Source organism: Magnolia sinica, chromosome 17 (genome assembly GCF_029962835.1).
Source record: "Magnolia sinica isolate HGM2019 chromosome 17, MsV1, whole genome shotgun sequence".
Classification (NCBI taxonomy): Eukaryota; Viridiplantae; Streptophyta; class Magnoliopsida; order Magnoliales; family Magnoliaceae; genus Magnolia; species Magnolia sinica.
Window position 1 is genome coordinate 9,279,011 of NC_080589.1, and position 14,111 is coordinate 9,293,121.

The 14,111-nt window shown below is 40.8% G+C and overlaps 1 protein-coding gene across 1 annotated transcript; it reads left to right on the plus strand.

Annotated features, from left to right (window-relative positions):
* The first annotated feature begins 2,730 nt into the window (after positions 1-2,730).
* LOC131231832 (uncharacterized) lies at positions 2,731-13,134 on the plus strand. Its single transcript, XM_058228136.1, has 4 exons — positions 2,731-3,057; positions 3,338-3,435; positions 5,255-5,865; positions 13,076-13,134. The coding sequence occupies exons 1-4, from the start codon at positions 2,731-2,733 to the stop codon at positions 13,132-13,134; spliced, it is 1,095 nt and encodes a 364-aa protein (XP_058084119.1).
* Positions 13,135-14,111: the final 977 nt, after the last annotated feature.

The following is a 14,111-nucleotide window of genomic DNA, read 5'->3' on the forward strand; positions in this document are numbered from 1 at the left end:
TCTCTTTTGACATTATAGAGGACTTCATCCGTTAAGAACAATTGGATAGAGGTTCTCACTTTCTTATCCATCTTGTTCCAGTCATCTTCAATCATGAATTCCAGTCGCTTTTTAAGGAAGACATTGTCCAAACCTTGCTGAACTAAGATGCCAATCATCTTGACCTTTCATAGTTCAAAATTATTTTTGTCAAAATATTTTTCAATTGAACTTCAAGTTAGATGCTATTGATACATTGCTTTCAGATTCGATTTACTTCGCAACGTTAGCTCTGAACCACTTGTTGGGAAACCACGGAAGCACACATAGTTGAATTAAGCAAAATAATCTGATAGCGCAAACAAGTCCAGACATAAACAATCCAAAATTTACGTGGAAAAACTCTTTCGGAAAAAAAAGGCGCAAAGTGACGAGTAAAGCACTATGAAAACAAAAATTACAAGAGATAGAGATTATCGATCCACACAAGCCTTAAATATACTCCGCAAGCCCAACCTTTGCCCTTAAAACCCATAGGAATGAATTTAGAAAGTCCAGAACTCTTCTTCTCTCCTTAAATCCCGATTACACCCAATATGTATAGACCCATATAGTATCACAATCGGAATAAGAAACAAATCCCGTACTTACGCAATTTTGTGGGCGCGCTCGATGATGCCTTCGATGGGACTTCGATTGCATCGACGATATGTTAATAGCATCGAACACCTTCGATGACATCGAGTAAAACACCAAAAAGTTCTAGCAACAAAACATAGATTTATCAAAATTTTCCAATGGCATCGAATATCTATCGATAGTATCGACATCTACTTGACGGCATCACAGACCCTATTGTTTACAAATTTAAGACATCGACAATAGAATCTACGTGTATATATTGAAAACCCTGAAAGATTAATTGTAGTACTCTCACTCTCCAATTTTTCCACCATGAGAGGAGCAATTTAGATCATCTCCATGAAATAGACAAGTATTACACCAAAAGGATATGCACATAAATACCAAATTCAATTGGAGAAAATCTTTCCTAAGTGACAAAAGAAGAATCCTTGCTGGGTGGGCTTCTTTGAAATTATCCATAGATAACTTAATATGTACCACTAAATATAATCTTTCTAACTTTTATACAGATGTATGTACAATTGTACAGATATACATGTGTATTTTTTTTTACATGATATTCATTTAATTCTTATTTATTTATTTATTAACTTTTAATATGTACCTTGCATTTAAAATAAAAGCATAGGCATTATCTTCAAGACCCTTTAAATAAATTATTTAAGCGTCCACTTACCATATGCAGAAAGACATCTTTTTCTCTTGTTAGGTTGCATTGCATTGGACGTGGCCAAAAATAGAGGACAACGACCAGTCATGGCTTTATTTGTGATTTTTAGTGCCAAAAATACCATAGCACTCCCTTTCAAAATAAGAATAAAACCATCTCGTTTTCATCTAAAATCTCTATTATCTGTTTAGAAGAACAAGGTGCATTTGGCTGGTGCAAGCACTAGCTAGAATAACATTGGTTGGTACATGAACTAACGTCAAGTACTATAAATATTGAAGATTAAGTGATCTGGTGCTCTTAAGGAGCACTACAAGTTATAGTGACTTTAGTTGCATTTGGAAACTTGGACAGTCCAATTGATTGCTCTGGACTGTCCATTAGGTTCATCACATGTCATGAACCACTCTTCAAAAATGACATTGATCAATGATTCTAACTATCTGGTTCATGCCCTATAAAATGGATGGTCAAGATCGTTTAATAAAAATTTAGACCATCATGGATTGCTAGTGATTCCAAAGAAACACTTTTATCAGTCAATCCTAACCATCCCATTCATGCATTGATTAACAGATGGTTATAAAAGACAAGTTCAACTTATAGATGGATTGAATCAGTTGATCAGTGTGATTTTTAAAGGGTGGACCATGAAATGTGTTGTAGACCGAATGGACGGTTCGGATCCGTGGATTGAACATGCAAGTATCCGGATGCAACTTTAGTGCTGGGAGGGCACTGGATCATTTTCTCAAGGTTGAAGAATAAATTAACTTAGAGGAATTAGATATACTCTTGGAAGAGTACAGTGGGTCATACTCCTACAATCATCTGCCATAAACATGGTGTATGCCAATTCAATTCAGACTTCTCAAATTTCTGGCCCCACCACGGATAGATCATCGCGCTTTGACGGGACACACCTCGCATTTCGATAGCTGGCTACTAGATGGAGGATTGAGAGAAAAGACACAAAACGATTGGAACGAAACAGGTAAATGTTCATCAGTGGACAATCAGGATCATCACTTCAGTTGTACCATCGACCACAGTGGGACCCACAATTTAGATGGTGAAGATCGATGCAAGGAGCAAGGCATGAGCATGACCCACCAAACTCTATAGTAGAATATGTTTTAGCTTCTTAATTATAATCTAAGCATGCAGCATTTCACTCCCTATGCATGGGACCACGTTCTTCTCTTCCAATCCTCATCTTGTCTGATCTGAATGGAGATGCTGTGATGCGTCGGGCCAACCGCTACAATACTAATGCGGCGGTGATCACGAGCCCCAGCCTAGGAAAAATGAAAACCAACAAGGTTAGATCACTCCAAAGCGAGCGGATTAGTTAAAGATAGTCGAATTTTAATTACAAAGCCGTTAGAAGTAAGCATTCCACCAATAGGAAGAGAAGGAGAAAAGAGAGAAGGAGAATGTCGACGACGACGATTCAACAGAGAGAGAGTGGAGAGAGCATAATCGTCGTGTTGGAAGGGATTAAGGCCGCCCGAGAAGAGAAGGGTATTGCACCACTAAGGTGGACCTTTGCTAACTTCAAGAACACCAATGAGATCCTTGTGCTTACTATCCTCAATCCAACGGTCGGATCGAATAAGGATTTCTGTTGTTTGAGCTGTCCACCTAACTCTCCATGTGAAGGTGAGGCTCACCTGAAGTTCCTCTACCAGCAGATCAGCCAACGGAGGGAGATGTACCGTCGAAATCTCCGGCCGTTCTACGACTGGTGCAAGAACAATGGTGTAAGTTGCATGACTCAGTTTGGTATTTTAGGCAACCTATCTGACTCAGTGGGTTGACTCACTGAGTGGAATGTGATAGATGTTAGATGGTGTTGCATACATAATCAAAACATGCCAATTCATTCATCAGGTGGGCCACACCATTGAAATCCATTGATGGAAAATGATCTGACCTAATGTAAAGGTGTGGTCCACCTGATAGGTGGTCTTCATGATGTCCCACCTTTAGTAATTTGGTCGTTCTTGATCATTTCTTTTTAAATATTATGATTTACGGCAGGTAAAGTTCGAGGTGAAGATGGCCGCCGGATTCCAGGCAAGGACGATCATGATCAAGGAGGCGAACAATGTTGAAGCGACATGGATTGTCATGGACAGGTTTTCTAACTCATCATTTCTTTCCATGGAAACATAACACTTTTAGTCATTCATCTCCAGTTAGAGTGAGTCTAACTCAGCTGACTCGATCTCAACATCAAGTTTCTCACTGACTCAGCTCAAAATCTCAATGAGTCGCGTAGACTCGGATGAGTTTTGGAGCTACGGTTTTAGTCCATTTGGATATGTGATCCAAACCCAAATCGTCGTACAATTCAACAGCGATCCAAACAGCGAAATTGGAATGGTTTTCATTTTCCTCAATTACCCAAACGCCACCAATATCGGTTTAGCTAAAAGCACCCAGCCAGGCTGATGTCCAGGACCCAAGCATGGACATGGGCTTAAGCCCAAAATGGATGGGTATGGCCCAGTTCAGAAATTTATCGGATCCTATTTCCGACGCGAATGTTCCTAATCTATCCAATTGATTAAGTGGGCCACACATACACAGAAATTGATAAATGAATTTATCCAATTAATCTTAACCATTAAGATTAAAGTTTTCAGTGTTAAATTATATATTTCTAAATAATAAACATATATTAAAATTTAAATTTTTATAAAATAATTTAGTTTAATTAATTCTAAATTTCCCAGCCTAGAAATTGATCCGATCCTATTTCCACACGAATGTTCCTAATTCATCCAGTTGATTAAGTGGACCACTCATACACAAAAATTGACAAATGAAATCAATGATCTTTATGCAAGATGCATGTGTTACATAACCAATTATTAGAATAACATATTTGCAGGATAGAACACATGTATATATGAAGCTGTGTTTAGCAGGGCTGAAATGACTTGAAAACAAGCCCAGACCAAAAATCGATTGGGACATACGTGTTAAGCCCAGGACCATCCAAAGCTGGTCTGGGTCCACTGGACTAGGTGGGCCGCCCCACCACTAAATTGCTAAACTATTATCAATTTCTCGTAATTTCCAACGGTTGTCTATTAGGATGCGACGGTCCCAATGTTTAAATCATATAAATCCAATGCAGGCTTACCCAAATAATTATTTAATTAGAAAAGCTAAGTTCAACAAGGAAATGACATGAGCCCAAGCCCGGCCCAAAAAATTGATTGCGCCGGGCATGCCAGGTCCAAGCTGGGGGAGAGAATTAGGTGCGGCCCTGACCGTGGGGTCCACCTTGATGTATATGTAGTATATCCATGCCGTCCATCAGTTTTTCGCAAAAAACGAACTATATATATATATATATATATATATATATCAAGTGGACCACCCTAAATAGTGGTGATTGAACATCTACTATTAAAAACTTCTAGGGCCTAACGTAATGTTTATTTTCCATCCAACCTATTGATAATATCACAGATACCGGGATGAAGGAAAAAAAAAAAAAACAAATATAAGCTTGATCCAAAACTTTTGTGGTCCACAGGAAGTTTTTAATAGTCATTCACTACTTTTTCCTGTAGTGTGGTCCACCTTATATTTGGGTCTGCTTAATTTTTTGTATCATGACCTAAAATGATCTGGAAAAATAGATGTACGGCTTTGATAGGCAGTTGCTTATGTCAGGGCCACACCATCTTGGAAAAGACCAGGGAGCACCTAATCCGTTCCCCCAAGCTAGTCCAAAGCTGGGCTGGACCCACCGACCTGTCTGGTTGCACCCCAAAATCACTAAAATAATCTAAAGTTGGCGGTAATTCCAATGGTCACTTAAATAGATTTTATTTTTTGTCCATTGGACGTTTAAGCAAATAATTACAAATGGGGTCTACCCAAATTATAATTTAAATACAAAAACCTATGTCAAAGAAATGAAATGACTTGAAATTGCAGGTGTTTGGTGGACGATGAGAGCCTCAGATACCACAAGGAGATCAGGAACCTAGCTTTAGTAAAAGACGACAACGACGTCGAAGTCCATCACATTTCTCCGACGACAACGACATTAATAGTCCCCGAATCACCCGAACACCACTTGCAATCGGTGCCTGGTCCACACATACTCAATTCACTTGATCAACAATCTCCACCGTCGGGAAGTACACATGAAAGAAATTCTATAGCAACCGATCCAGTGCCCGGAACTAGCAATGTACATGAAAATTCACCGGAGAGACGGACAGTGAGGCTAAAGGTGGCGGCGGAGGTCGGGTGGGAAGAGATAATGGCTATAACAGGGGGGTTACAAGCATGGCGATGTGAACGTGGGGAATTCGACTTGTTTAAGGGATTTCTATGTGAGCCGTCGGGCATGAAAGTTATGGTGAAACGGTTCAACGGTGAAACGGACCGTGTGGTGGAGGGTGAAAAGAGAGTTGCATGGCTCATGTCACATAGAAATATTTTGGCACCTATGGGTTATCATGAGAGTTCGAATGGTTCGGCTTTGGTGTATCAGTATACAGGAGAAGGGACCTTAGAGACCTTGGACCAGTATATGAACCGTGAGTGCACCCTCTCTCTCTCTCTGGGCTAGACCCGATTCGTTCTGTTTAGTCCTGTTTCAGTCCGTGACTTGTTTAGCTGTCCATTAAAACTGAGTCAACTGGGCCGAGTTCGTGATATTTAAAAGAAAATCTCTCTCCCTCTTTCTCTACGTGCCATCGATGGGCTAGGATGGCCAGACCCAGCCAACACCGACTCAATTTTAGACCTGTCCACTCGCACTGGACCGGATATTTTTAGATATGATAAATGAATGGAGTGGCCCCACTTACAAATTTAACCACATTTTCTAGTGGGGCCACAAAACAGAGTCATCCATGAATTTAGGAAGAGGCTCGAATTTTTCAGAATATGAATCCTTGCTTACCACAAACAGATTTTTTCAGTTTTTTAATTTTTAAAATTTTTTTATATATTTTTTTATTTTGATATCGTGATTGATTGGTTCACAGCACTACTAACATTTTCAAAACTACTACATTAAATGTTGGCTTAATTACATTAGAACTGATTTTTCTTGTTGCGGCAAGCACAGGACTCGGATTCAATTTTTCAACATTTTCTACTTCACTAAATTGCCTTGGCCCGGGTCACAGAGGTATACCTGTTCACAGGGCTGTGGGGCCCACAGAGATATTTGTGACAAATCCACTACGTCCATCTGTCTTGAAATGCGACAATGGGATATGATTTTAAAAATTAGGCAGATCCAAAACTCAGGTGGGCAACACCCATGAAGCAATGGGAACATAAACGTCCACTGTTAAAACCTTCCTTTAGCTGACCATGATGTTTATATGCCATCCAAATCGTTCATAGGGTTATTACCACTCAGATAAACTATAGGAATAAATATCATCCAGATACAAGACTTCTGTCACCCTCAGGTGTTAATTCCTACTATTTTGTGTGGTATGGCACATATGAGTTTTGGGTCTGCCTGATTTTTAGAACACTGTCCCATTATGGTCTGTCAAAACAGATGGACGGAGTGGATTTTCCACAGACATCTTTGTAGGCCCCACACAGCCCCGGATACAGTAATATCTCTGTGCCCGTGGTCACAGGCAGTCCGCTTCCGTGTGGTACTCGTCTACCGCAACGTTAGCCGTCCATATCATAGGCCCAGTAGGGATGGACCTTGAAATTATGATCCTAACCGTTCTCTCTCTCTCTCTCTCTCTCTCACCCTTTGATCCCACAACAGACACGAATGAAAGACTGGCCGGATTGACTTGCCCGGAAAGAATGACGGTTGCGATTGAAACTGCTCGAGTCATCCGATACATGCATGAAGAATGTCCTGGTGGGCCCGTTGTGCATGGCGATCTACAACCGTCGAATGTGTACTTGGGACGTGACCACAAACCACTGGTGAAGATCTAAAAAAACAAACTCTTGTGAAATCCTTATATGTACGGCTGGCATTGCAATGGCCCGGGCCATGGCCATGCAAAATCAATACTTTAAAAAGGCCCAGCCCGCCCACTTCTGGGCCTGAATCAAGCCCATTCCGGCCTGTTAGCTCTGATCAGGGTCTCTCTTTGTTTTGTGATTGGATAGCTATCTGGCTTTGGACGGACAAGATGGCTCAAATTGGAACAAATGGCGATGGACGATGCTGACTACAGGTTTGCAGTATTATTAGTATGGGAGTTATTTTCTACTCTTGCAATTGGAATTTTGTACACGTGGCACACGTGTAATTCAAATTAAACCGTCCAAATCAGGGGACCCATTGTGAATAGCACAAAAATCAGATTAATTGAGTGATGGTAACCTTTGATTAATGGACATTTGTTTTCAGAAATTGGACCGTTCAATATTTTTCATTTTAACCGTCCATTAGATGTCCATCAATCTTCGAATGGGAGCAGTTAGTCGTTCTTTATGGTTCAAGATCTATCTGAAGTGGGTCCCAACATTTGGATGGTTTGGTTCGAGTTATGTGTACGGAATTTCTATGTGCATGCGTAACCATCAATGTTTTGTGATTTGATACTCGGGATGCGATGGCGCTTGATACACAGGCACTGAGAAATTTGTACACGTCTGAACCAAGTTGTGGAACCCACTGGGATATATCACAGCCCCAAAACCAGATTGGTTGAACAATCCCAAGTGCGAACCCCTCTAATGGATGGCCAGCGGCTTCCAAAAGGAAGTGACAGCTGGCAGGCCGAGCTCTACCAGCTGGTCTTACAAGACTCGGTGACTCGGACCGACTCGTTGAGTCAGGTCCGGTTAGGCTAATCGGGTGAACTCAACCGAGTCGCTTGCGGCTTCGGGGGTGGACCCGCGGTTGGTAGATCCCTTACTGTGGGGCCCACCGTGAGGTATGTACCCTACATCCACACCGTCCATCCTTTGACAGCTTATTTTTAGGGCATGATTCCCAAACTGAAGAAAATCCAAATCTTAGGTGGCCCACATACATAGGAAAAGTGGTGATTGAATGCCTACCATTAAAAACTTCTTAGCGGCCACTGGAATGTTTATTATCCATCCAACCTGTTGATAAGATCAGAAAAACCTGGATGAAGGAACCACACAAGTATTAGCTTGATCCAAAAGGTTTTGTGGCCCACAAGAAGCGTTTCCTATGGTGTGGTCCCTCAAGATTTGAATCTACTTCATTTTTGGAATCATGCCCTAAAATGATACCTAAAAACAGGTGGACAGTGTGGATTTAAGGCACATACATCATAATGGCCCGAGTCAGGGACCCACCAAAGCCAGGCCCTGGCGCCATGGTTCGGTAATATGAACCATTGGCCCATTGATTCACGTCTTCGATGGAACATTTGAAAGAAAAAAAATAAAAATAAAAAAATCCCAAGCTAATAATCTAACAACCTACATGGTGACCATTTTTTAGTAGAATGTTTGTTATTTTTTTCATCTTCATCTGTCCATCCTTTTTTTTTTTTTTTGGGAGATCTTTTAGATCATGAGTCCAAAAATAGGGTATACCAAAATCTTAAGTAGGCCACACTACAGGAAACAGTGGTAATCAAATGCCCACCATTAAAAACTTCTTAGGGGCCAAAAACTTTTTGGATCAAACTAATATATATATATACCCTTCATCCAAGACTTTGTTATACCTAATTAATCAATAGGTTGGATGACAAATAAAAATTACGGTCTGTCTCTAAGAAATTTCTATTGGTGAGCATTCAATCACTACTGTTTTCCTATTGCGCAGCCCACCTGAAATTTGGAGCTGATTCATGTTTGGGCTCATGCTTTAATATAATGATCCAAAATGAAAGGATAGCATGGATTATGTAACTATATTTAACAAATTGAATGTCATACACATAACACGTAGGACGTACACTTCATATCTTCTTCTTTTTTTCTTTTTTTTTTTAACTAACTAATTACATTCTACCAAGTGGGTTTTCTTATTTAAGGTGTTGGCATGAGACATCATTGAGCCATGACTCGATCGCCCTGGTAAAATCGGACGTGTTCACTTTCGGGGTGCTGCTCTTGAGGTTATTTTGCCGGAGGCCCATGCCCGAAGATGATGATCAGCTGGTCAACTGGGTCAGTATATTCACAACCGTTGATTTTTTAACATAACCATGCTTTTTGTACTTTATTATTATTTATTTTTATTAAGGGTTCGGTTTGCCATGCAAAAATTTTCTAATTACAATTTTATATAATTAAAAATAATAAATTCTTGATTTAAATAAATAATAATAATTCAGTTTTTCTTGTCTTATTAACTGTTTGGCCGGCTTTAAATCACAATCTTATTAAATTTATAGCATTATGAATGCATGAGGCATAGGTAGATCAGGTGGGCCACACCACATAGATGAAATAGTTGAGAAACCAGTCCACCCAACTGGACAGGTTTCCACATATGTAATAATAATAATAATAATAATAATAATAAAGAACTGAAAAGATGTTGTCCAATCCCTGATTTTTGGGCCGGTCATCTTCACGGGGGACCACCTAATGGATGGCTCTGATTCTCACACGCATGCCAGTTAGCACATGTTGCCAGCAAACGTGCGTAGGGCATCCTAACCGTTGTATCAGGTGGGACCCACTGTATGAATTATCTGGGAGAAGATTTATGCTGTTGAACTATCCGATAGGCCATTCATGTACAGATTTGTACTTTCCATACATGTGTGGCCTATCAAGTAAATAAACGGCCTGAATTTTTTGGCCAAATTATCTACATGTGGGTCCCATCTGATACAGATGGCTCAGATGAACTGCCATTTTCTCACATGTGGCCACATACATATGTGAATAGCAAAGCTATGCGCGTGCATCCAATTACTATTTCGAAGCTCTGCACCGTTCACATCGAAAGATCATATGGGATCCCTGATGTTTGAGCTTTTTCGGGACTTACCATTATGTTTATCTGAAATCCAAACCATTCATTAGGTTCATCGTTTCATTATCACTTATTTCCCAAATATTAGGCAGATGCATAACTCAGATGGGTCAAAGAACAATGAATAATTCAAACTCACACCTAATACCTGTAAACTCCCATGGAGTTTTCCATTGGAGTTATGAAACTGCCTGATGGTTGGGTTGTCCCTTCTTCCTGATGGGAGACATCCAATGAATGGATTAGATGCCATACAGACAACCACGTTGATCCCCTCACGCCATCTGAAAATTTCTATGGGTGTTATCCCCCTCTCTCATTGCTCCATGCAACCTGAGTTTTGGATTAGGCTGAGTTGTGGGTCCTACAATTAACATTGGATGATGCGGATAGACGGTTTGGATGACACACGAAGTAACAGTGGACCCCACAATCCTCGAACATGTGGGAACTCGCATTCATTGGACATAGATTCAATTGAGTTAGATCCGTTTTGGCACATGGGTCACTCCCAAATGAGCTTGAGTCGGACTCACTTGAACTGACTCGTTCGAGTCACCATCTGACTCAGGTGAGTCGTGAGTTGACTCGGGACTGAACAAGATGGTCCGAGTCACTGTGATTATCGATCGACGACAAATGACAGAAGTGAATTTGTGGCACATGTGCAGGCTCGGCCTCTGTTATTGCAAGGTGCCTTCCATGAGCTGCTGGACGAGATGGAGGAACTCGACATGTTTGAAATGTACAGAGTATTGTCCGTCGCGACTCAATGTACTAGAACCAGGCCACTCTCCAGACCTACCATGACTCAAGTAAGCTTACTTACTCTTCTGTATATGTCGGTAGTGGTTGTATATAGTTTCCAGTCATGTGAACATCAAAGTAGCGAAAGCCATCTTAAAATCGATTGACATGTCACGTTAGTCTTGCGATAATAACATGAACGAACCCCTAATCTACTTTGTTCTAAGATAGAATGATAAATATTCCACCATTCCAGCAATTCTACCTATTGATGCAAAAATCTGGTCCACCCTCACTAAGCTACTGACCTTCCAAGCACCTGCACAATGGGAGAAAGGCAATGGAGACATTGGCTAGAGCAGAGACCCTCCAATGCTAACGTCAAGCAAGGAATCTAGGTCTAGTAGTGTAGAAGGGTTTTGGGTGAGAGATTTTGTACCTATGCTTATGAGTGAGCTCCTCATTTATAATGTTCATAGGGGTTGTAGTCCGTCATTATAGGCACAATTTCGGCCATTAGGTGAGATGTGTGTGATTGACGATGTTGGCAGTTACACTAAGGTCACATGCCAAATGTTACTCCCATCGTGCGTTATTGGAGTTGATTTAGCATTGCTAATCGGCTGAAGACCGTCCGAGCAGAGCTCACTCCAATCGAGGACTGTTCGAACCGAGCTTATTGTTATGCTATCTAGGATGTCTTTGAGTCGGGCTCACCCATACCAAACTTTGCGTTGAGCCTCATCGGTTGGCTGAGCCGATGAAAATTGCTATCCAGACTGCTCGTCCAGGTAGATCCTAAACTGGAGGATCTCTCATCCTCTGGCAGACTAATATCAAGCAGAAGCTCAGTACTGTTCAGAATTATTCTTTTAGAGTCGGATATCAGTTGTTCGTTTGGATACACAATTAAATTAAAAGAATGCCAAATTGCAATCAACATTTTCAAATACTCATAATAAGCTACTCCCATGCTCCAATTGCAATCCTTTCAAAAACAACTTAAAAGCCGGATAATTGCAATTTGACACCAATCTACTTATTGCAATTCAATTCAAAAATAATATTTATGATATAATTGGGGCATGTTTGGTTGCACCAAGGATTATGATATCTGAAATTCAAACATCATGATATTTGGTGCAACTAAATGCACCCTAGGTACACCAAGAGGGTTGTTACCATTTTAGGTCAAAATTGCACTCATGTAAGGGTGAAAATAGGCTGATTTGATCAGCCCGAGCCCAATTCATCTATCAAATGGGTCAACTAGCCCGACCCAACCCATTTAAAACTCATCACTTAATCCTGACCTGCCGGACTCATTCAAAATATGTTGGACTCTATTGACCTAACATAACTGGTCATGACTCGGCCGAAGTTTTTAGAAGGAGAAAAATGAGTACAAAGTTATGCCTAACCTCTCAATTACTCCACACTTTCTACACATATATGGGAAATGGTACTACTAGGTCCACCTCATGAGAGCAGGCCCCACTGTGATGTGTATCATACATCTACACCATGCATTTGGTGCATTCGTGGGATTTCTCAAACACACTCAAGTGGGCCACACCATTTGAAATTGTGTGAAATCTTAACTAAAACATCTAAAAGCACCTGTTGGGCCCACCTCAGTTTTGGATATGGCTGAAACTTGGTGTGACCTCTCATCCAAGTGGTAGACACAATGGATGGACTGGATGTCTAAACTACATCTCAATATCCCCTATAAACGATCATGAAGGTTTTAATGAGTGGTTGTCCACTTTCAACTGTTATCTATGGTGTGGCCCATCTAAGCCATAGATTGGCCTGATTTTTAGCCTGGTGGCCTACCATAGTAGAGTGCATTTGATTAATGGGATGGATGTCCATCTCACAGTGTGAATCCCTGGGGTGACTTGGGTCTGACGGAGTCCGAGTCGACTCGGACGAGTCACATCCAACTAATCCGAGTCTTAAAACTATGATTGCCAACCCCTATAATGGAGTTCCATTTCTTGTTATATATATAGTGGGCCCACTTGATTGCACCGTTGGACGATCAGGACCGTCCATTGATTTTTTTTTTTCCTTTTTTTTTTCAGGTGCTTTCATTTCTCAGTGGAGAAAGTTCATGCGCTGTGCAATCATCTCCGTCGTCTGATTGCGGTCTGGGCAGATAAACCAACAGATTTTTCTGAAAAAGTGGGAAAACCATTTTTAATTTTTCTCATGGTATAATGAGAGGTTTGCTAATTGCACACGCGTGGTGCGTAGACAGGCACACGTGCCAATATGGATCACGTGTGAGATCAGATCAGATCAGATCTTTTCATCAGTTGAGCTACACTTTTAGATCTTCTGCCATAAAAAATCAGACCATTGCACCCCTCAAGTGGGCCACAGCATGCTAAAACAAATGGGTTTTACCATCAATTTACTTCAAACATTGTGGCCCACTTAAGTTATGGAACTGTCTACTTTTTGACGTTGAGATCTAAGCATTATTTTCAACCAGATGGAGAGTTCAGATCTCACAAACCTGTTCCATATTGACACGTGTGTCTGTGCATGGATGGGCAAGACTCCACACGTGTGGAATTAGCAAGCCTCGATATATAGTTATACGATATTTATTTTTATTTTCAATTAGTTATTATTTAGGAATTCTGTATGTTGTGAAAAGTTGCTGAGTTACCATATTTGAAGTAGCCGTTTTGAGCTGTAAAATGTGAGAAATACCAATTTCAGACACCCCAGCTTCAATTAGTTATTATTTAGGAATTCCGTACCACACGTGGGTGAGATCTGGGCTGTTCATGGCAGCGAATGTTCCATGTCCTGAACTGGCACATATATCAAGTGAGCTGCATAAGTATGAAGATCAAGCTCGGCCCACAGCTCCAAAAATGATGGCCAACGGTCTACATTCCATGTGGACGGGACACACTACCCGATTAAAATCCTGGAATCATCCACTAATGTGCCACGTGTGCGCTTTTGTGTGTGAGGATTTTGAAGATGTGTCAACGATCTGTTACAATGAACGGCCTGATTTTTGGGACAGCTGATCTTCACCGTTTGGCCCAACTTTGGCACGAGCCAGATGTCACGTGTGACAATTGTGTAGGAAATCTGACA